The sequence below is a fragment of the Triturus cristatus genome, chromosome 7 (assembly GCF_964204655.1).
Source record: "Triturus cristatus chromosome 7, aTriCri1.1, whole genome shotgun sequence".
NCBI classification, from domain to species: Eukaryota; Metazoa; Chordata; class Amphibia; order Caudata; family Salamandridae; genus Triturus; species Triturus cristatus.
In genome coordinates this window covers 239278892-239301951 of record NC_140590.1, presented here as the reverse complement: position 1 = coordinate 239301951, position 23060 = coordinate 239278892, and the positions used below count along the sequence as shown (strand labels likewise).

Sequence of the window (23060 nt, the reverse complement as noted above, 5' to 3'; positions counted from 1 at the left end):
ACGCGCACAACAGCAAAGAGCTCTTCAGCATCATCAAGGAGTTCACCCAACCCACCAGCGAGTCTACTGACATCCCTCCCTCACAAGACCTCTGCAACAAACTCAGCTCGTACTTCCACCACAAAATCAAGAACATTTACGACAACTTTGACGAAGACAACCAACACACTGAACCCTCACCAGCCACCCCGACACCCTAAAGCCAACGATTGACAGTTGGACAGCCCTCACCACTGAAGACACACTAAAGACGATTAAGTCAATCCACTCTGGGGCCCACACAGACCCCTGCCCCCATTACATCTTCAACAGAGCCGCCGACACCATCGCACCCATACTTCACCAGACCATCAACCGCTCCCTGGCAAAAGCCCCCTTCCCTAACGACTGCAAACATGCCGAGATCAACCCCCTCCTGAAGAAGCCTTCGGCGGACCCCACCAACCTCAAAAACTACAGACCCATTTCCCTGCTCCTGTTCCCAGCAAAAGTCCTCGAGAAACCCATTAACAGTCAACTCGCCACCTTCATCGAAGAGCACAGCATCCTCTTCTCCTCCCAATCCGGCTTCAGAAAAAACTACAGCACAGAAACCGCCCTCCTCGCCACAACAGACAACATGCGCTCCCTCCTGGACAGAGGAAAAACAGTAGCCCTCATCCTCCTTAACCTCTCAGCGGCCTTCGACACAGTCTCTCACAGCACCCTAACACGCAGACTCCACGACGCAGGGATCCGGGACACGGTCCTCAACTGGATCCACTCTTTCTTCTCCAGCAGAAAGCAGCGAGTCAGACTCCCTCCTTTCCTCTCGGACCCTACACCAACCACCTGCGGAGTCCCCAGGGATCCTCCCTCAGCCGCACGCTCTTCAACATCTTCATGGCTTCGCTTGCCCTCATCATCAGAACCCACGGACTCAACATCGTTTCATACGCAGACGACACCCAACTCATCCTCTCCCTATCCAACGAACCTAACACAGCCAAACACAACTTTCAAGAAGGCAGGGAAGCTGTCGCCAAATGGATGAAAAACAGCTGCCTATAACTCAACACTGACAAAACAGAAGTACTCATCATGGGCCAACATCTTGATGCCTGGAATGACACCGGGTGGCCCCCCGCCCTCGGAAGCCCACCCACCTCCACGGGCCATGCACACAACCTTGGAATCATCCTGGACTCCGAGCTCAAAATGGACCGCCAGATCAACTCCGTCGCATCCTCCTGCTTCCACACCCCACGCCTCCTACGTAAGCCCTTCAAATGGATCCCCTCGAGCACAGAAAGACCATCACTCACGCCCTCGTCACCAGCAGACTTGACTACCGCAATGCACTCTACGCCGGAATAAACATAAACCTCACCCGCAAGCTAGAAAACATCCAGAATGCCGCCGCAAGACTGGTTCTCAACCTGCAAAGACACTTGCATATCTCCCAGCACATGCACACACTCCACTGGCTCCCCATCGAGGCCAGAATCCCCTTCAAGATTCCCACCCATGCACACAAAGCTCTCCACAACACCGGACCAGCATATCTGAACAGCCAATTCGAACTCCACGCACCCCAAAGGACCCTATGATCAGCCCAGCTTTCCTACTCCATGGTTTCCCGCACCAGAAAGTCCAGATCGGGAGGCCTCTCCTGCTCCTTCCTCACGGCCAGAGCCTGGAACACCCTACCGCTCCACTTCAGACAACATCTCTCCCCATCTTCACGAGAAACCTCAAAACTTGGCTCATCCATAGATCTCCTCCTTGATGGACTGGTATCCTGCACCTTTAGACCGTTACGGGTGAGTAGTCGTGCTTAACAAACACATGATTGATTGATTGATATCTTGCAGACCACATTTTTTTTATCCTGTCTAGTTTCTGCGCTGCCACCCACATTCGGCTCACAGGCACAGTGTAGCGGCCCATCCCCTACCAAAGTGGTGAGCAGGCCGGCAGTAGGAAGGAGGTGGGGGGAGGGTTTGGTACGTAAAAAAATAATAAACAATAAATGTACCTGTTCGCTTCCATATCCCGCTGCATGGCGTTCTTCCATCTTCTGGGCAAAGACTCCCAGAATGCACTGTGGCCAATCCTGATGCAGACCGGGAGCCTGTGCCTGCTTTCTCCAGCCCCAGCAACGCAGCTGGGGCTGGAGAGAGCTTCACTGCACATGAGGGTTTGGCTGGCCTGAGATGGTCGGCCAAACCCTCATGCGCAGAGAAGGGAGTGCCCACCGTTCCCCAACAGCAGTGTCATCCCCTGGATCCGCCCCCAAGACTCATCAGAGTCTTAGGCGCGGGTCCAGGGGATTAAAATAAAATGATAATAAAACCCGTCTTATTATCGTTTTATTTAATGGTTGTGGCAGAGGGGGCGGCACTCCTCTGCTCTAATGGAGTGGCCACCGCTGCACAGGCATGTCCCATTATATCCCCTCCCTGGGTTGAGCGAGCCCCTCATCTTCCCTGAGAATATGAACCCACTTGGGATATATTTGTGAGTTTTCAGTACACAGCTCCCTGTTTATTGGCATCATCCTCGCCCTGTGTCAGAGATACAAAGACACCTTCAAACCCAGAATACACCGCACCCCCCTCCTGGGGGCAAGGCCCCATGACGTTACCGCTCTTGAAATGAGCTATAAAATGTAAAGTTGGCTTGTTAATACCTTAAATTCGACTTAACCTGAGCTCAGAGGATAAAGCACCAGAAGGTCACCTGTATGCTGCCCACCTTTCTCCTGCATCCACCCCGCCACCAGCACCACCACTGATGTGTGACACCGCTCTCTGTCCAAGGGAGGCAATACTGTGCCCCATGGTTAATCTGTGCCAGTGGACACTCTTTTTAGGGGTCTGGGCTCTTTCTGACAGCCCATTAATGTTGCGTCACTAGTGCCAGACAGGTGCTGCCCTGAGTACACAACTGTCTGTGATTGCTGCCACAGGGAAACAGCCCCAGCAATATTTAAAACAAGCATTTGCAATGCAAAAGGTCTCGCATTTGTTACATTTGAGCTGTTGGCATTGAAAAAGGCAATGTCTGTTACTTTTGCGTTTTTTTATTTGCAGTTGAGTATTTATATTTGCACATCGCTATTGGCATTGATATAAAAAAGAAAAAGTTAAAAAGATTGTCATTTCTAATGCCAACACCTCTTATTTTAACAAATGCGAGACCTATTGCATTGCAAGTGCTTGTTTATGCTTCCAGCCACCATGCACAGCAGCAGGACTTCTGTACAACATAGCTAAAAAACATTGACAAAGCCAATTGGCTTTGTCAATGCTTGTTAATGAATCGTGTTTGGTGTTTCCAATTCACCTGCTAAAACTGTATTTCTTCACTTTACTTCACCTTCCCTGCCTTCCATCGCCAGGAGGGAAGGATACTCAGGTAACTCGAGAGGGATGCCGTGGTAATATTTTGAACTTTACCAGCTTATTAGAACAGGACCTATATTCTATTCTGGTTTCCTATTGTTGATGTGAACAAGAGTGCCTATTTCTAAAACGCTCTTTTACAAGTGCCCTGGAATTGACTTTGATGTATTTGACTTACTAAATAACGAACTCAGACCCAACAAGGCTATCTCCTTTTGTCCCTCAGGAAGAGGCCTTGGCTAGGAGCTGCAGACAGAGCATTTGCTCGGTGGCTTCCAGCAGATTACGAAGATGGGATTTCTCTTCCTCGAGGATGGAAAGAGGGAAAGATGTATTTTGGACATGCCCTGCCACTGGTAAGAGCTCATGAAGAATTATCTTTTTGCAACCTGTTTGTGACCTGCAGTTATCATTAGTTTAAAAAATCTCAATTGTAGAGGCGGGAAACAACCTTTACAACGCAGTCATTACAACGCACTACCTTTACAACGCAGTCATTACAACACAACATCCTTTACTTCGCATGCCATTACAACGCAGTCATTACATCGCATGTCACTACAACGCATGTCATTATGACGCATGTCACTACAACGCATGATATTACAGTGCATTATAAGGTAAGTAATGGGGAATAGTGATTTTTACCCCTACACTATCCAACACTTACCCTACTGTTGCACTCACTGGAGTGGGAATAGTAATTGTTACCGCTACACTATTCAAAATTTACCCTACTGTTGCACTCAATGAAGTGGGAGTAGTATATTTTACCCCTACACTATCCAACACTTACCCTACTTTGGCCCTAAAAGTAATATGTGCTGTAATGGTATGTGTTGTAATGGAATGCGTTGTAAATGTAGTTTCTAAAAATGTATTGTAAAAACATGAGTTGTAAAGGATGTTGTGATGTAAAAACTGCATTGTAAAGGCATGCGTTGTAAATGTTTGCGTTGTAACATCATACATTTGTAGGGGCATATATATCAATACTTTGCGTCGTCCATGCCCAACATAAGGTGACGCAAAACCTAAATGAGATTTATCAAGCCACGCAAGGCCACCTTGTGTGGTCCTGAGTAGCTTGATAAATCTAGAGTAACGAAAGGCAGCATAAATCACTACCTTGAGTTACCCTGCCGCAGGAAGACGTGCCATGGGTGGAGCGTGGGTATTCCCACGCATCCAGCCATAGATTCTGACACATTCCCGGATTTAACAACATTGGTAGAGCTGGGAATGCGTCAGAATTGTGCACCTCCCCACCAGAGGAGCAACAAGGAGAAATTTATATGTATCCTCAGTGTTTCCTGTTTCTAAGTGTGGCTCTATATATTTTAAAGGCTATTATGATAATCACTGTAGAAGGTTAGTTTCATTCAACTTGCAAATCTGACACCACAGGATATTCAAAGGACAACATCAGCATCAGAACATGTGAGCCCTGGCAATGAGAACCTCAATTCTTCGCTGCTGTCCTGCAGTAAGCAAGACATCAGTCAACCCTGTTTGTGATTTGTTTATATTATATGTGGGCCTGCACATCCCATATAAAAGCCTGTGCTAAGTAGAGGCAGAGCCAGATTAATATAAACGGCTTTATTCCAAGAAGAAAAACACCACCAGTTACATGACTGCCAGCATCGGTAGCTCTCCGTAAACTGTCCTCTAATCGTCACTGGACGGTCCCAACCATTCCAAAATGGAATAAAAGGTTAGTGATGGGTGGGAAGATACATACACGACACATATTCCCCCTTCAATAAAACAAAACAAAAATGAGAAAAGCTCAGTCTCTAAGTTAAATAAACAACTTATTCCTAATACTAGCAACAAAATCTGACATCCACCCTGGTCTCTTGTCAGTACGTTTGGGCAGAACTTTGTCAGAAGAATTGAGACCACCTTGATCATCACCACTTGGTGCCAAAGTATTTTCTACATGACTTTCGGATACTTGTGTCATGACATTCTCAGTTTGTCCAAGTGGAATCACATCGTCTGAAACACTTCCACCATCATCAAAACTATCACGGAATTTGGTACATTCCTTCTCCTGCTAATTTCTTTTCCCTTTCAGGACAGCAATTCTGCCAAAATTCCACACTTTGCCATTCAAGAGTCTCACTGAATTCTTCAATACATCCTTCACAATAAAAGGTTCCATTTACTGACTGTCCCCCTTCCTCACTCTCCATGGTTTTTCACCTTAACAAGCATACCACTACAAACTACAGGATCCTTTCTTGACCCTTTTTTCAAGTCAAACCTGCGCTTGTTGGTAACATGAGTTCTCTTTATTCTCTCTCTCACCTTCTCTAAATTTGTGGACTTTACTATAGACTCTAATAACCAAGAAGGATTGCTTTTAATTCTGGGTAGCATGCCCCTCATAATCTCAAATTGGGAACATCTCGTCATGTCATTAGTTGTAGTCCTATACTTCCACACAGCTTATAACACTTGTGTTTCCCACCTCTCACTTTCCGCACCTGCAATCTGTATGGTGCCTTTAAGCACTCTGTTGTGCAAAGTGTAAGGCCTACTCTCTGAAAATAATTCTTCACATCATTCTGTAAAAATTGCTCTCCTTTATCAGTGATGTTAAGCACAGGCAAACCTTCCTCGCTGAACACATCATCAAGGAAGGAAAACACAGTATCTGTGTCTACCCTATCCACAACTTTTATGACTGGTTATCTTGAAAGTACATCAATAGCCCCCACAATATATTTGCACTTGAGACCAACTGGCACCATAATATCCATTGCAATGGTTTCCCATGGGTTATTAGAAATAGCATGCTCTCCCATGTTGGGCCTCGATGTTTTCAAAGAGTTGTCCGCGTTGGCACAAATAACACAACTCCTAACCATACGTTCCTAAAAATGTCCAACCCTGGCCACCAAAAACCTTGCTTCACAGACTATTTGGTTGTTACAATACCACTGTCCCCTCATGACCATGCATCACTATGGTACGTCTTAGCCCTGTAGGAGGGACTGCTCTATCTCCTCTCCAAATAGTACCATTGACATGTGACAATTAATTTCTTACCTCCCAAAAACACTTTAACTCAGGACGAATGAACGTTTTGGCAGGCCAACCTCTAACAATATCATTTTGTACATCTTGCAAAGTGTTTTCTTTCAGATATTCTTTATCCAAAACTTCCTTTTCAATAGGCATAGCGCCTTCATCATGAACCAAAGTAATGAGATAATCATCCCATTCACCCTGAATATTCTCTTTTATAGGTAAGGGAAATCTAGATAAGAAATCAGCCATAACATTATCTCTTCCTGGTACATACACTACTTTATTTATAAAGTCTTGAAGTCTCATAGACATTCTAGCAATCCGCATGGAAGCTTTGATCATCCCTTCTGTGGTAAGTAAACTTACTAATTGTTTATGATCGCTCCTGATTTCACACTGTTTTTCTCATATAAAAGGTCTGAAGTACTCCAATGCCCAAACACAAGCCTATAGTAGAATACTTTTCTTCAGTAGGAGATAATGCCCTAGAAGCATACGCTATAATGGACTCACCACCCTTCTCAAGTTTCTGTGCTAGCACAGCACCCAAACCTTTAGAGATGGCATCCTTTGTGATGACACAGGTAAACTGAGGGTCAAATCCACTCAACGCAGCAGCCCTCACTATCGCTATTTTCTCATCCTGGAACTCTTTCTCATACTCAGCATCCCACAAAAACTTGCTCTTGTTCTTTAATAATTGCCTTATATAAAATGTCCTGCACAAAAAAGTCTGTATATACTTATAGTAAGACTAAGTTAAACACATCATCTTTGGAAACTGATGAAGAAGCCGAAAAAATGGCCTCAACTAAATCAGGTTTGGGTTTGATTCCATCCTCACACAGAACATGTTCTAAATATGTAACTGAAGAGACAGCAAATTTGCACTTTGAGTGTTTCACAGTTAACGGTTTGCCGCATAACGTTTTCACCACTTTCTCTAAACCGTTATCATGCTCCATTTAGTTTTCTCCAAAAATCAGGATATCATCCCGGAAACAAATTGCATTCTTACAGGCCCCAAAAAGAATATGCATAATGTGCTGAAATGCAGCAGCTGCTGAAGCGAGTCCAAATGGCATCCTTTTATACTGGTAGCAGTCAAATGGTGTTATGAAAGCAGTATAATGTATAATGTTGCAACTGTCATGGAGTATGATCTGATGGCAGGCAGCCGACAGATCATTGGATGAAATTAATTTAGCTTTACCCACCATTGCTAACATTTCAGAAATATGTGGTAGGGGAAACTGATCAATAACAATATTATTGTTAAGGTGGCGCAAGTTGATGCATAATCTAATATTGCCATTAGCTCGCCTTGCGACCACAATGGGAAACACCCTCTCTGAAGCGTTAATTTTTTCAATGTCTTCCTCTACTAATTTTTTAAGCTCCATTTCTACTTTATTCCTCACCATTGTGGGAATGTTCCTTGCTTTATAATATTAGGGAAAGTATTCTCCTGTAAGCAACAACGAGAATGCAGCCATCGCTGCTGCCTTGTACCACCGAGCCTGTACGACCTTAGAACGATCGACGAACAACAGTCTTCCCCTGCCATATCTGGTTGACTGCCTTCCCCTTTCAGCCCTGATCCAGGGTAGGTTCCCTTATGGGCTTGTTGACCAGATTTGTGTTCTCCCCCTCTCCTGCCATTTTGTCAATAAATTAATGGGGTTCATTCCTGGATCCTCCATCTTGCGGTCCCTTCAGTTTCTCAAATTGACTCTTTCCTCCGGTCAGCTCCTTGTGCGCTCTAGTCTGACCATTGCCTAAATCGATCTCCCCACTTGAACTCCTGCACTCTGCTTTACTCATTTGGTCACCATTATGCTCCCTTTCTCCCCCTCCTCCCTACCCGTCCCTTCCCATTTCTGATCCAACCCAATGCAGGTGAGGGGTCCGGCTCTGGATGTTGCTGATCTTTTTGACACTTTCCGTTTTTTTCTACTCGCTTACCCTAACTTTGTGGTGTTCCGCTGATGTTCGATCTTCCATGCCTAGTTCTGTTCTATATTCCCACTCCCCTCTATCCCCCCTCCAGGCACCATTAAACCTGTTGTCTATGATATTTAAGGCTCTAGTAATGGATGTAACTATGTAACTCGGCTTTTCTCCATGTCATGATTCGTTCTAGTAACTGTTGTAAAAATGTAACTGATTTACCTATGTAAAAAAATGCTTACCGTATGTAAAGGGCTCTGATACCTCCGGGTCTAGCCAGTGCTATATAAAACTTCTAAAATAAATAAATAAAATGATCCTATTTTTGAAATTTACTAACTCTCCAATACCACCATTAAAAACCTCAGGAAACTTTTTTAACATTTCCTCCCCACAACCATTGCAAACACCAGCCACCGTAACAGGATCAGGACTGTTTGGATTTAGGATGATATCAAGTTTCCCTTGCACAAACCAACCTAAAACTGAAGGCCCTTGTTCTGATACATAGAGCTTTGTAACACATTCACAGCTCTTTAATTTAAAACCAGCGTTCTGAAACAAATCCTTCCTATTCTGACATCCAGAATACCCCTCTGGGTGAATATCTGGCATCTCCAAATTGGCTCCTAATCTCTCAACAAACTTGGATTTCCATACGTTATCATTGACAATAGAATAGGGAGACCCAGAATCAGCATTAATCTGAATCTCAACTCCGCCAATAGTCATGTCACACACTTGTTTCATTTTAGTCGAAACATTATCGATGTTCAAAGTAACAGGTGAAGATTCCTTAATGTTCAGTACAAACAAACTCCTCATGTCCCTCAAAATCATCCTCGCTACTATCATCATCTTCCACGATCTTGAACCTGTTGTTTTTGCCTTTCTTGCACACTTTTGCAAAATTTCCAATCACACCACAAGCGGCACACTTTAGTTTGATCACTGTACATAATTTGTTATTAGCAAGGTAACATTTACTGTCACATCTGTAACATCTTGACTTGTCCCTATTAAATTCTACAGGTCGCTTCTTCATACTCCCACACTTCTTCTTTGTGTACCTGATCCAGCGGTAATTACCTGGTAATTTCCCTATTCAAAACCTCATTACCTATGGTTTACCGCTGTAAAGGGTGAAAACGATGGACCTTTTGATGACCATGTTTCACCAAACAGGAGACTTTACATAAATATGAAAATTAAATGCAAACAATATTAGAGGCAATAATGAGAGTTATTTTAAAGGGTTTTATTTTAAGTCAAAAGTTAAGGTTCTCTGACTCTTTATTCATTAGTCAAATATCAATCAGGTTACAGAATTGAAAAATAGGAAAAATAGCATTAATACAGAACATATTACAGTCTGCATATAAGCATCACATATAGGAAGGGAAATGTGGCACAAATTGTCAGTCAAAACTCTTAAAGAGTTTCTAAGAAAAAGAGTAAGTCTTACAAGGTTAATCAATAATTAATAATGGCAAAAATATCCCATAAAGAGAAATAAATGCAGTTTAGCACCTAAAATCTAAATCTGTTCTGATCCTTTCAGCTCTTTCTCTCTGCCTCTGCTTTGCTGTGCTAGTCTGTGTCTCTGTCCCAAGCTGCACTATAGCCCCCACAGAATGCAGCCCCTCCCTGTCTCTGTGTCCAGCACAGAAACTGGGCCTGGCCCTCAGAAAAAAGGAAGAAAAGGAGGCAAAAAGCACTCCTCCCACTTGTAAGCCATATTTCAAGTAAAAGTTCACGTGCTCAGTCCTCATAGCTGATCCAATCAGAACTTCAAGTGACATCATCTCCCCATGGGCTGACTGGATACGTCATTAATCAGGCTTGTTCCTGTTCAAATTTCAGTCTTGTGATTTATGAAAAAAAAGTGTGTTCTTCTCTCCACGTTTAAACAGGCTACAACAATATGCAACATAGTGAAGGTCGAAGGAAACTGGAGGCACGATTTTTTAACAGAGCCCTTTCATTGAAAGTTGCTAGCAAAAAGGAGCACATTCCAATCTAATGTTTCAAGGGCAAAACTGCAGTTAGCCGAGTCCACTAAAGCAAACTAAAATCACGTGGTTTTCTACACTGTGAAACACAATTCAGCACATTTCTACTCTTGCAAAAATACATGATGCCATTTTAAAAGTACAAATACATTTTCTAAATTAATGTGCATTCTATAGTGAGATTACATATGGATTAATCACATATAAACATGGCTGTTCAACTAATTGAGAATGTTTTCACATGAAAGCACCTCCAAACTGAAGCATTCTGATCAGGCCTATGTTTTCGTCTTGCTTGCGCCACAATCTGCGTGCCATTTTAGAATTCATGTCTGCAACCTTTTGTCATAAATAATGCATACATTTTATAGGTGAAATCTAAGCTCCATCATACCCTTCACACATCATTCATACAATTGCCACCTACTTGTGCAACAATCTCATTGTCTTTCACAATATTTTCAGACTTTACATCTTTGGCACTTCTACTTGACATCTCAGCCTTCCTTACTATGGCTAAAATGTAATCAAGATTAGCATCACCATTCACTCACAATCTCTCTTGGATAGCAGGATCTTTTAAATGCATAACCACCTGATCCCTGATGAAGTCCTCCTGTAACCCACCAAATTTACAATCCAAAGATAAAGTCCTGAGCGCAGAAACATAACTATCCACTGATTCAGCAGTGCCTTGCTTTCTCTGAAAGAATTTGTACCGTAAAATTTCTATGCAAACCTTTGGCAAAAAATAGCAATCAAATTCAGAGATCGCTGTAACAAAAACATCTCTATCACCAAAACCACCAGCCTTGGACATTTTATTAAATGCTTTAAGCCCCTCAAGCCCTACAGAATGTAGAAAATTCATTTCTTCTGCTTAGCTGACATCTTTCCTTGAATATCCAAAGTCTCAATGTAGTTAAAAAAATACGATTTAGACTCTGGCAACTTCATACGAGGTGAACAACCCACAGGCCAAAAACATTGGGGTTGCGCCAAGGTGTAACTCTGTGCTCACATTGCTCTAATGGACAAAAGACACTAAACTTAATATATGAAATGAAGAGAAAAAACATTAAGAATAAAAACTGTACTCTAACGATCACTCTTCTGCTCCTGAAAAATATTCTGGGAAGTAACAAGGGAATTGTTCGGTAATATAATATTCAGGTAAATAAATGGCCCCAAAAGATACAAAGTATTTTGAAAGATGTCAAAGGATCATGGAAGCTTCAATGTAAATCCATACAAAAGTTGAATCTGATGAATTAAACTGTCTCACCGTGGAACTCCAAAAAAGGAAATAATCCTGAGAAGGAATGAAACGTTAACAAAGACTCCACAATCCTTAAGGTCGTAAATATGTAGATTACTGTCCCTCCCCATATCCTACACCAGGCTACCGATAAGATCATACCTACTCTTACGTTGTTGATCAATCAAGTATTAGCCTCCGGATTCTATCCAAGCACGTGGAAAACGGCGAGTGTAAAACCCCTTTTGAAGAAGTCCTCGCTTGACCCCTCGGAATTCACCAGTTACCGTCCTATTTCCGGCCTTCCTCTAGTGGCTAAAATTGCAGAGAAGGCCATAAACCAGAGTCTGATGGAGTACCTTGATAACAATGCTATTTTGGATAGGTCCCAGCATGGTTTTCGACCTAGACACTCCACGGAATCTGCTCTTATAACTACAGCGGAGGGTATTCGAGCTGCAGTAGACGGAGGGGGGCGAGCGGTGCTCGTCCTTCTGGACCTGTCCGCTGCGTTCGATACTGTCAACCATGAGGTATTGCTGCAGCGTCTAAAGGGGGTCGGGATTGGGGACCGTGCTTTGGCCCTTCTGGCATCCTATTTAGACAATCGCACCCAAAGTATACAATAGGCCGGCCTACATTCGTCCAATTTTTCCCTACCATGCGGTGTCCCACAGGGGTCAGCTCTATCGCCGACCCTTTTCAACATCTATGTCAGACCATTGGCTAGTCTGGTCCGACAACATGGCTTCAGGCTGGTGTCCTATGCGGATGATTCACAGATAGTAATATCAACTGTGGATCACCCTGACCACGTAGCGGCCAAATTTCACGCCTGTCTTGTTGACGTGATGAATTGGATGCGCCTGAGCTTTCTAAAAATCAATACTGAAAAGATTGAAGTGATGGAGTTTGGGAAAGGCCCCTCAATCTGGAATTCTCTCTGGTGGCCTTTGGAGGCCGGGCAATGCCCTCTCCCGGTCACCAAGGTCAGGAACCTGGGTGTGATCTTTGACAATAAACTAGATATGTCCGCCCAGGTTAACAGCCTAACCTCATCATGCTTCTTTCTTCTAAAAATCCTGCGGAAAATTCTCCCATACATTCCTCTGGCGCTCCAGAAGACTGTGATGGCCGCTCTATTTATGTCCAGACTGGACTATTGCAATGCCATGTTTTTAGGGATGGATAAATTTCAGGTGGGAAAAATCCAATCCTTGCAGAATGCTGCAGTTCGGGTTGTTCTGAACCTGCCCAGGGGTTGTCCCACCTCTGAAGGTAGGAAATCTTTGCACTGGCTTCCGATCCAACAAAGGATCGAGTTCAAGGCTCTCTGTTTGGTTCACCGGGCCCTTTTTGGGGGTGGTGCAAATGATGGAGCTGATAGATTCAGACCATATCTCCCGCAGCGCGCCTTACGGTCTGCCAATTTAGGCTTTATATGTACTGCCAGATTTAAATTTTCAAGATGGGGTGGTCGCTCTTTTAGCACGTGTGCAGCAAGACTTTGGAATCACCTGCCTGTGGAGATGCGACTTCAACCCAACTACGCCCTGTTCAGAAAAATGTTGAAACATCGTTTATTTCAGGTTCAGTAATTATCCCGGTTCTCCTGCCAATCTCGCACACCACAGCGCCAAGACACCTTCTGGTATTCAAGAGCTTTACAAGCTTCTTTTATACTTATACTTATTACTTCATCCCATGAACCTGAACAACGAGAAATGCTGTCTCTGCGTGCTAAGATGGTCGCACGTAAAACATGTGATCACGTTATGAAGGGAAACATGAACATGCTTACATCACTCGCCCAGCTTTGCGTATGCGCACTGTTTCATTGATGCATTCCAGTATAGACAAGAAAGATCCAAGTATGGAACGTACCTGACGGAAGGTTCCGGAAATGGCAGGTAGCTTTTTCGAAAAATGCCTTATGGAGCCCAGCCACAAATATAAGTCAAAACATGGTGCAAATCCATATTAGCACCATAAGAAGAAGTCAGGACCGCAGGGGCACTCTTAAGTAATAAATGCACCAAAATCTGTAGTAATTTTGTAAATGTATTCGTAAGTTGAAACACCAACAGAGCATATCATCTTCAATGCTTCTCCTCAGCAAGCCATGGCAAGAATACTGGTTGCCAAGGGAAAACGTTTGAAGAATGGAACATACAACTTAAACAAATACAATGCTTGCGCAACAGCACGAGATAGACACGAGATATACAAAGTGATTTAAAGGATATTTTAAATGATAAGAGAAAATAAACTAAAATGGTCGTCATAGACAAAATCAGATAAACATTTTGGTTTCATACAAGTGCCTGCACAGCGACTTCCTTCTCCAACATCTACATTCTCGTTACTACAATCTCCAACATCTACACTTTCATTACTAACATCAAACATGTTATCCTTTCCAATAGAAGATTCAGGATCAACACGATTAATGTCAGCATCTGCATGAACGTTGGGAGTAAAACTATTAGCGTTTTCAAGATTATCACTGTAAACAATGTCATCATTAAAATCAAAGTATTGCAAATTACCATTTGAGGGAGAACTATCTTGTTCCTTACTGTTCTAAACAATTCAATGTTACTTTTCAACACAGCAATTCGTTTAATATTCCACACCTTTCCATCATTTAGTTGAACCGCATTGCGTAAAACTTTCCCAACTTTCATAGGTTCAGAAAATTGACTCTCCCCCTTTCTTACCTTCCATGGTTTCTTGACTTTGACCCAAGTGCCAACTCTTTTGTACCATCTTTGATATCATAAACGTCTTTGTCCTTAAGACGTTTTCTCTCAATCCTTGACTTTAAAACATCTACAGGGACACAAGTTTTTGAAATATTAAATAACCACTCAGTATTACACTTTCTTCTGACTGTTCTTCCCCCTCATTACGTCAAATGGTGATACTTCTAAAGCATTTTGTGGAGTGGTTCTGTACGTCCACAGAGTTTTAAATAATTGCATTTACCAATCACACATATTGATAACAGCCGATTGAATAGCATTTTTAAGAACCCTATTAAAACGTTCTATCATACCCTTTTCATCTTGGATTATATAAAGAAGTAGTACAATGTTTTATACCCACTTTTTCAAAATATTCCTTTGCAATTTTAGAAGTAAACTGGACTCCATTATCACCAATGTGGAGTGCTGGGAGTCCTTCACCAATGAAGACACTGTCTAAAAATCTTAGGACTTCCTCAGAATTCACTTTTTCAACAATTTTAAATACTGGCCATCTAGAGAAAATATCAGTAAGTGATAGAATATATTTGCTTTGAGTGCCGATAGGTCCCATAATGTCAATGGCAACAGTGTTCCAAGGTTCCCTGGGAATAATTGGTTCTGACATAGCAGGATTTAAGGTAATCAGAGTTTTATCAGCATTGGCACACAACACACAGTTCCTTACAAATCTCCTAATGCTTAAGTCCATACCTGGCCACCAGAACCATTGTTTTATTCTTTGTTTTGTTTTGACTATACCCCCATGACCTTCATGACACATTTTGATTATATTCAATCTGAGCTGTGAAGGAGGTATGATTTTCTCACCTCTCATGATATTACCATGAAGTACTGATAATTCATCACGAATTTCCCAAAACTATTTTAGCTCTTTTGAAATACTGTTTTTTTACGGCTCACCTATCAGTAGTAAATCTGATTATTTGTTGTAGAATTGTGTCATCATTGTAAATCTTAATCCTTTCATCTTTTTTGACTACATTTAAACCATGATCATGGACCAACGCAACTTGGACATTTTCCCATTCATGGTCCGAGCTGTTCCTGTAATTCTGTAGGCATGCGTGACAAAAAATCTGCCACCACATTTTCTTTCCCTGGAACATAAACAATTTTATAAATGTAATCCTGTAATATTAAGGACATTCCGGCAATTCTAGGAGATGCATTAAACAACCCTTCAGTGGTAAGTAGTCTTACTAAGGGTTTGTGGTCACTTCGTACAGTGCAAGATTTTCTCCATACAAATGCCCTGAAGTGTTCAAGGGTCCATATGCATGCTAGAGTTTCATTCTCTATGAGTGAGAATTTTTCTTCAGTAGGTGATAATGCTTGTGAAGCGTAAGCAATAATAAATTCCTTGCCATCTTGATTAATTTGAGAAAGTTCTCCACCTAAGCCTTTGTTACTAGCCTCTACTGTGATACAACTATTAAGGTCAGGATCAAAACTACTTAAAGCAGGTGCATCAGCAATGGCTTTCTTAATATCTGCAAATTCTTTATCACAGTCTACATTCCAATTGAACTTGTTTCTGTCTTTAAGAAGTTGTCTTATATTAAAAATTCTGCTGAAAACTGTTGAACAAATTTGGAGTAAAACTCCACCAAACCAACAAAATATCGTATCTAATCATTATTTTTAGGGTGAGGAGCGTTAATAGTAGAATCTACTAATGCAGGTTTGGTGGACATACCTGCACCACTAATAACATGATCTAAGTAAGTGATGGAATTTACACCAAACTTGCATTTAGTATATTCAACAGTCAAACCTTTTTGTTCTAATACACTTAACACATCTTTGAACACATTATCATATTCTTCCTTGTCTTTACCAAAAATTAGAATGTCATCTTGAAAGCATCGTACTTTATCATGTTTTCCAAAACGCTGATACATTAATCTTTGAAAGATAGCTGCAGCCGAAGCAAGGCCAAAAGGTAAGCGCTTGTACTGGAAACTACCTGATGGGGTTAAGAAGGCAGTTAGGAATTTACTATCCTCAGATAGAGGAATCTGATGGTACGCAGCTGACAAGTCAATGGTGGAGAACCAATTAGCATCTTTTATGAGGGCTAACATTTCAGAAATATTAGGTAAGGAAAATCTATCCACCACTATGTTGTTGTTAAGATGGCGCAAATCGATGCAGAGCCTCAATTTCCCATTACTGCGTCGAGCTACGACTATTGGAGAAATCCACTGTGAGGATTCAATGGGTTCAATTATATCTGCCTTGGTTAATTTCTCACTTCCTAACTCCACCTCCTTCCTGAGCAGGATAGGAATGTGTCTAACTTTGTGAACTTTGGGACAAGCATCTGGTTTCAATATGATACGAGTTCAAAATCGTTAATTTTGCCTATTTCTTCACAAAAAACTTTCAGAAATGTGTTTAAAATTTCCTTACACAAGTTTGTTTTATCATCCAATAACATAACAGGATCAGTTCTATTAGGGTTGAGAATTATACCTAAATTACTTTGATTCTTCCAACCTAAGACCGCAGGACCTATTTTAGCCACATATAATTTCCCAAAGTGCTCTCTTCTTTTAAATCTAAATAACAAGGAATGGAACCCAGCCATATCAATCTTTTAACCTGAGAAACCTTCTGGATGAATGTCAGCTGAGAGTAATTCTTGTCCTAACTTATTAGCAAATTTGTTCATCCATATTTCTTCATCAACTATGGTGCAGGGTGATCCCGAATCCGCATACTTCAATACATTGACCCCACCTAAAGATATTGAACATAAGGGTTTCTTTTTGTTATCTACTTTCTTGTCAATAATATTTAACAAAAATATTTCTCTGGAATCATAATCATTGGAATCCTCAATACATATTATACTGTGAAAAGAAATTTTTTTGATTAACTGCTCTTCGTCACTAGAGTAGGATAATTCATCATCAACACATTTTCCTCTGAAATTTTTCTTCCTTTTACATACTTTAGCAAAATGGTCCACGATTTCACAATTGGAACATTTTTGTTTCAAGCAGGACACAATTTGCTAGAAGCTCAGTGGGAACTGCTATCACAGCGATAGCATCTAAAGGTACCACTTTTTTGACGAAGTCATTTCTTTTAGGACCCACCTTCCTGGACTTATCTGTAGCCCTATTCTTTATTTTGCTAATGATATTCTGAGATTCAGTTTTACATTCACCGTTAAGCACTTTTGCACTGCGGCTTAATCATTCTGCTTTTCTTACAATAGCCAAGATGACTTTCAATTCTACATCACCATTAATCCATAAACAATCTTGAATGGCAGGATCCCTGGTGTGCATGACTACTTGGTCCCTAATAAACTGATCTTGTAAATTGTCGAATTTACAATCATCTGCAAGCTGTCTAAGGGCGGAAACATACTCATCAATTGACTCATTCAACTCTTGTTTCCTATGTAAAAACTTGTACTTTACAATACCTATGCAGACTTTTGGTGTGAAATGGTTACGAGAATCCTTGAGAATAGCATTAAATACATTAGTATCACCACTCACAGCCCGTTTTTGCATTTCTTCGTAAGCTTTTAGTCCACCAAGACCAACAGAATGTAAAAATATAGTTTTCTTCCTTTTTGCGGACATCTTATTTTCTTCGTCTATGGCATTATTGAAATTAAAAAAATAGGACTTCCATTCAATCCATTTCATACATGGGTTGTTTCCTGCAGGCCAGAAAGCTTGAGGCAGTTGTAACATAAAGTTTTGTGTTGCCATAGTGAAATTAAAAGAGAATGCACACTCTGTAGATAAATGGAGTACATACACTCTTACCCAATCAAAGTAATTATTGTTGCCAATAAAAGTAATTATTTTTGCCTGCAAGAAATAATAATAAGAAAATAAGGCAAAATGTAATTACAGTACCAGAGATTATGCACTCGTAATTTGTGTCAAATTCGATGAACGAAGTGCCCATCAAAGTAAATCCAAAATGGCGTCACGTAATTGACTAGGCGTGACTTCGTAACACATGTACTCTGAACTTATGAATAGAAGTTGCTTGTAGTATTCTTATCCAGGATGGCATTGCGTAATGTAACAATGCGTGTCACTGTAGTGAGCCATGTACGTACGCTGATGCTTAGGTCCGTGTGACGACACTGGGAGATAAACTGGAACTCCACTGCTGAAGGACGAACTGGAACTGCGCTGCTGAAGAGAATGAATCAAGTTCCACGATCGTCAAGGATTCCTCTGCCGTGAAGGTAACGGAGAGTGGTTCGGATATGCAAATCCATGCCGTGCTGACCACAATCTATTAGTAAAAGCAGAAAGGAATTCCCTCATAATGACGATGTACAGCAGGTTCCAGCGCAGTGATGATTCAGAGAAAAATAAAAAATAAAAATCCTCAAAGTGCGCAAAAAGCAACTTTTGAATAAAATCTGTGGGTTCCTTGATGGTGTCTTAGCAATAACTTGTTGCTAAAATTGTTGAGTAATAAATGCACCAAAATCCGTAGTAATTTTGTAGATTTATTCGTAAGTTGAAATACCAACGGAGCATATCATCTTCAATGCATCTCCTCAGCAAGCCATGGCAAGAATGCTGGTTGCCAAAGGAAAACGTTTGAAGAATGGAACATACAACTTAAACAAATACAATGCTCGCGCAACAGCACGAGATAGACACGAGATATACAAAGTGATTTAAAGTGGAATACATAACAGGCACGGATCTCAAATACCTTGGAAAAACCAGCAGCCACTCAGATAAATCGAATGGTATTTAATAATAAAATGTTTTTTTGAAAAATGCTCTCTACACGTGAAGATCCAAACGGTGGTGCCAGTCCCATAGTCATCGCCAAATTGTTAAGTAGAGGCGAAGCCAGATGAATATAATAAATGGGTTTGTTCCAAAAATAAAAGCACCACCGGTTACATGACTGCCAACATTGGTAGCTCTCCGTAAACTGTCCTTTAAGCGTTACAGCACGGACCCAACCATTCCAAATGGAATAAAAGGTTTGTGCCGGGAGCGAGGATACATACACAACAGCCTGACTCTAATTTCCTTACTACATGCAATTGTTTACATCTCTAGTCCCCTGTAATAACAAAATTATGTAGCTGCACAACTGTCATAAGTTATTATGATTGAGTTCTGACCTCACAATGCCTGCTGCCAGACCAGCAGCCAAGGTGAAAGACAATCATTATTACAGATGCAACTTAAAAAACTTAAAATGGGAACTGTCTTTTCTCAGTTTTTTTAATTAACAGCATGAGCAGAAAGGGCTCATTTATGGAAACTTGTTTGTATTGCATACTAAAGTTAATTACAGGTAAAATAGATTTTCGCTGCATTTATCTACACATTGCGAGCCTCACCATTTTTAGGTCTGGTGTTCGCGAAGACCTTTTGATTTTACTAAATATGTTTAATATTGTACATACATGGACGCTCAGCCACCTCTCTTCATCCATTGGTATGTTGCTATGTTTTTAACATTTTGCTACTGCCCTCTACTCCATATAGCATGGGGTAGTGGGTCAGTCTACCTAACCCACTGGTTAACTTCACTTTGAGTGACTGCATTTTGCTCTTACACAAGAAGCACATCAGCACACAAGCTAGTTCCCTGCAGTGCCAGTATTTTTGTTTTTACTTTTAGAATTACTTTACAGTTGCCTTTGTGTTTAGAGCCTGATGTGATAGCAGGATACTTCTAATGTGAACACAGGCGCATTTCATTTTTATGAGATCGAATCTCCTGCCAATGCTGTTGTAAATTCCGTATGGAGTGGTGTGCTTTTCTGAGTGCTGCTATTGCACAGCATACCAGATTATGTCCATTTGAAGCTGTTCTGTATTAAGTTATCCTCTTTCTACTTTTTTTCTTACTCTCCTTCCTTCTTTCATTCTTTCTTTATTTCTTTCATTTTCTTTCTCGTTCCTTCTTTTTTGTCTTTTTTCTTGTCTTCTTTCTTGCCTTCCTTCTTGTCAGCCTTCTTTTGCGCCTTCCTTCTTTGTTTATTTCTTTTTTTCTCTCTTTTCTTCTTTCTTCTGATTCCTTCTTTCATTTTTGCCTTCTTTCTTACTTTCATGGTTTCTTTCTTTCTTTCACTTTCCTTTTTTCTTGCCTTCCTTCATTCTTGCCTTTTTTCTTTTTTGCCTTCTTTCTTGCCTTTCCTGTCTTCCTTATTTCTTTCCTTTCTTTCTACTTTGTTTGTTTGTTTGTTTCCTTCTCAAAGGCAAGAGGTTTGCATCCAGTGCCAGACTGATTTACTTTTTTAGGTCTGAGTTAGCCAAGAACTTTTGATTAAACATATTTACTTATAGGGATTTCAGCCACACGTCATCCATTAGTGGTTGGTGGCATTCTCATTTTTCTTTCACCCACTTCAGAATGCATTTAAGGGAAATGCTTCAGCCCACTTCAGCCATTGGCTTTCTTCACTATGGCATGCTGCCCTTTCACAAGAAAGATATCGACACACAAATTAGTTCCCTTCAGTGCCAGAGAGTACTATGGTAATGTGTGTTTTTTTGATACCCCCAAATTATTTTTACCTGGAGAATATGATTTTTAAGACGGATGAGGGTCTGGTATATTCTATGGGCAAAAGTCTATGAAAAATCATGGGGATTTTTTCTCATCACCCACTTTAAGGATCACCCCGAAACTTTCTATGCACAACCTAGTCAAAAAGTAGGACCTTTTTGTGGAGACTCCTCAAATGGGACCAAAGTTAGTAGCAACACACAAAGAACGATTTTCCTACAAAACAGCTTACCTTAGTATAAACTACCAAGTGGTGACCGACACTGGGTAAAATATATATGAAAGGTGCTACTTTTTTACTAGTTTGTGCATAGAAAGTTTTAGGGTGATCCTTCAAGCGAGTGCTGAGAAAAAAGGGAGACTCCAAAACCCAAAACCCAATGCATTGTCCATAGACTCTTTAAGAAGCGATACAGCAAAAATTATTAGACGGAATTACACAAATTTGGCAGGAAGCTTGATCTTGGTCCGCAGCTTGTGCTTTTTGTGTTTTGGTGTACATGTGTCCAGCAGTTATTGAGAAATTAAGGTTAGAAAATATTCGTATATTTGGACGGTTGGGACCGCAAGAGCTTGAGAGATTGCCACGGGAGCACAAATCATAAAAATAGTGTTATTTTGTGCCCAGGGAGCTTTTCTTTCCCTTAGGCCATCTCGCTCCTGTGGAAGCCAGACTCCTGTGGCCGCGAGTGCTCTGATTGGCTGCCAGCAATATGGGAAAAATGTTGCTGGCAGCTATTACAGGACTTGGGGACGTAGTCGCTAGTCTTGAAGTTAAAAAGAAAGTGATTTAAGGGGCATGGTAAAGCTATCCCCCTTGGAGTCCAAAATACCATTATATGTCATTTTAGGCTCCGGGAGCCCACCCTTGGGGTCGCAGGCCATAATGGAAGGTGCTCATGCAAACCCCCTCCCTGAGCCATAATAGACCTTGGGCCAGAGGTACGACCAGTGGCATTTGCGACTCAAAAATTGCATAAAATTTGCGAGTCAAAAAAGCCAATGTACAACAGTGTCTTGATTCCCAATTGGGTAGCGAAATACGAGGCTCATGAATATTATTGAGCCACTTGCAATTTGCGACACCATTGGAAATGGCTGGCCCTCCCAGGAATGGTGGCCTGCTGGGCTCAGCAGACCTCCATGTCTGGAACTGCTTTTCAATACAGCAGATTTTCTTCAATGCAGGCCGTTTTCCTTAAAGGAACACAAGATGCATTTTTAAAGAAAATGAAACATTTTCCTTCCATTTTTTAAGTGCAGGTAGTGGTCCCTGGGACAACTGCCTGCCCTTAAAAAATATTTTTAGAGCCAGTTACAAAGGGATGGTGCTAATAGTCTCTTGGTCCACGGGCCGCCCTCCCTTTTAACAAAAAAATGGCCCTGGGGTAATGGGTTCCCAGGGCTAATGAGGCTTGAGGAGGATGGTAGGAAGTCATGTGCCCCTGCTCCCTTTTAAAAATATTTAAGGCCCTGGGGGATGGGGTCCTATTGGAACAGGGTCAAGACTGATTTGCTCGTAGCGGGTTATAAACTGAGGTGGCTTGGTGTGCAAAATAACAATGGTTTGGGTTGCAGCCCGTGTGAATTATTGATTTAAACAACTTTATTCGGCTGATAATACAACCATAAAAGTATGCAAACATAAAAATGTGTAAAACACATAATAATAATAATATTATTATTATTATTATAAGAATAATAATAATAAAATACATCCACATTTGCTAGACATTAAAATGTTATATCACATGATAAAATCCAGATAAAGCCCTGTGAACACAGTTTAAATACAGTGCATAGTGCATCGACTTACAACAGTGCAAGTTTCCTCATCCGAAAGTCGCTGGAGAAAAAGCTAAGCTGGAACACAATGTCTTAAGTTCCGTGATCTCAGAAATGGGTCCAGAAAACCTTTGGTATGCAAATAGTGAAATTTACAGAAGAAAAGAAAATGGACCATTGATTGGTTAGCACCATTGTTACAAGGACATACTATCGCATTTAAATTTTACTGGTACCCTATGGGAAAACATAATTGGTACTTTACTGTATCCGTTCTAAACTGGAACAAAAGAGAACACTCTCAATTCCTTCTTGGTTTCCACAAGTA

The 23060-nt window shown here is 41.2% G+C and overlaps 1 protein-coding gene across 1 annotated transcript in view; it reads left to right on the top strand.

The window, feature by feature from the left end:
* Positions 1-23060, top strand: part of LOC146809305 (lactoperoxidase-like) — a 193112-nt gene that overhangs the window by 46949 nt on the left and 123103 nt on the right. Inside the window, exon 7 of the mRNA XM_085614335.1 lies at positions 3613-3742. Within this exon, the coding sequence (XP_085470461.1) occupies positions 3613-3742 (130 nt within the window). The remainder of the gene's footprint in view (positions 1-3612; positions 3743-23060) is intronic.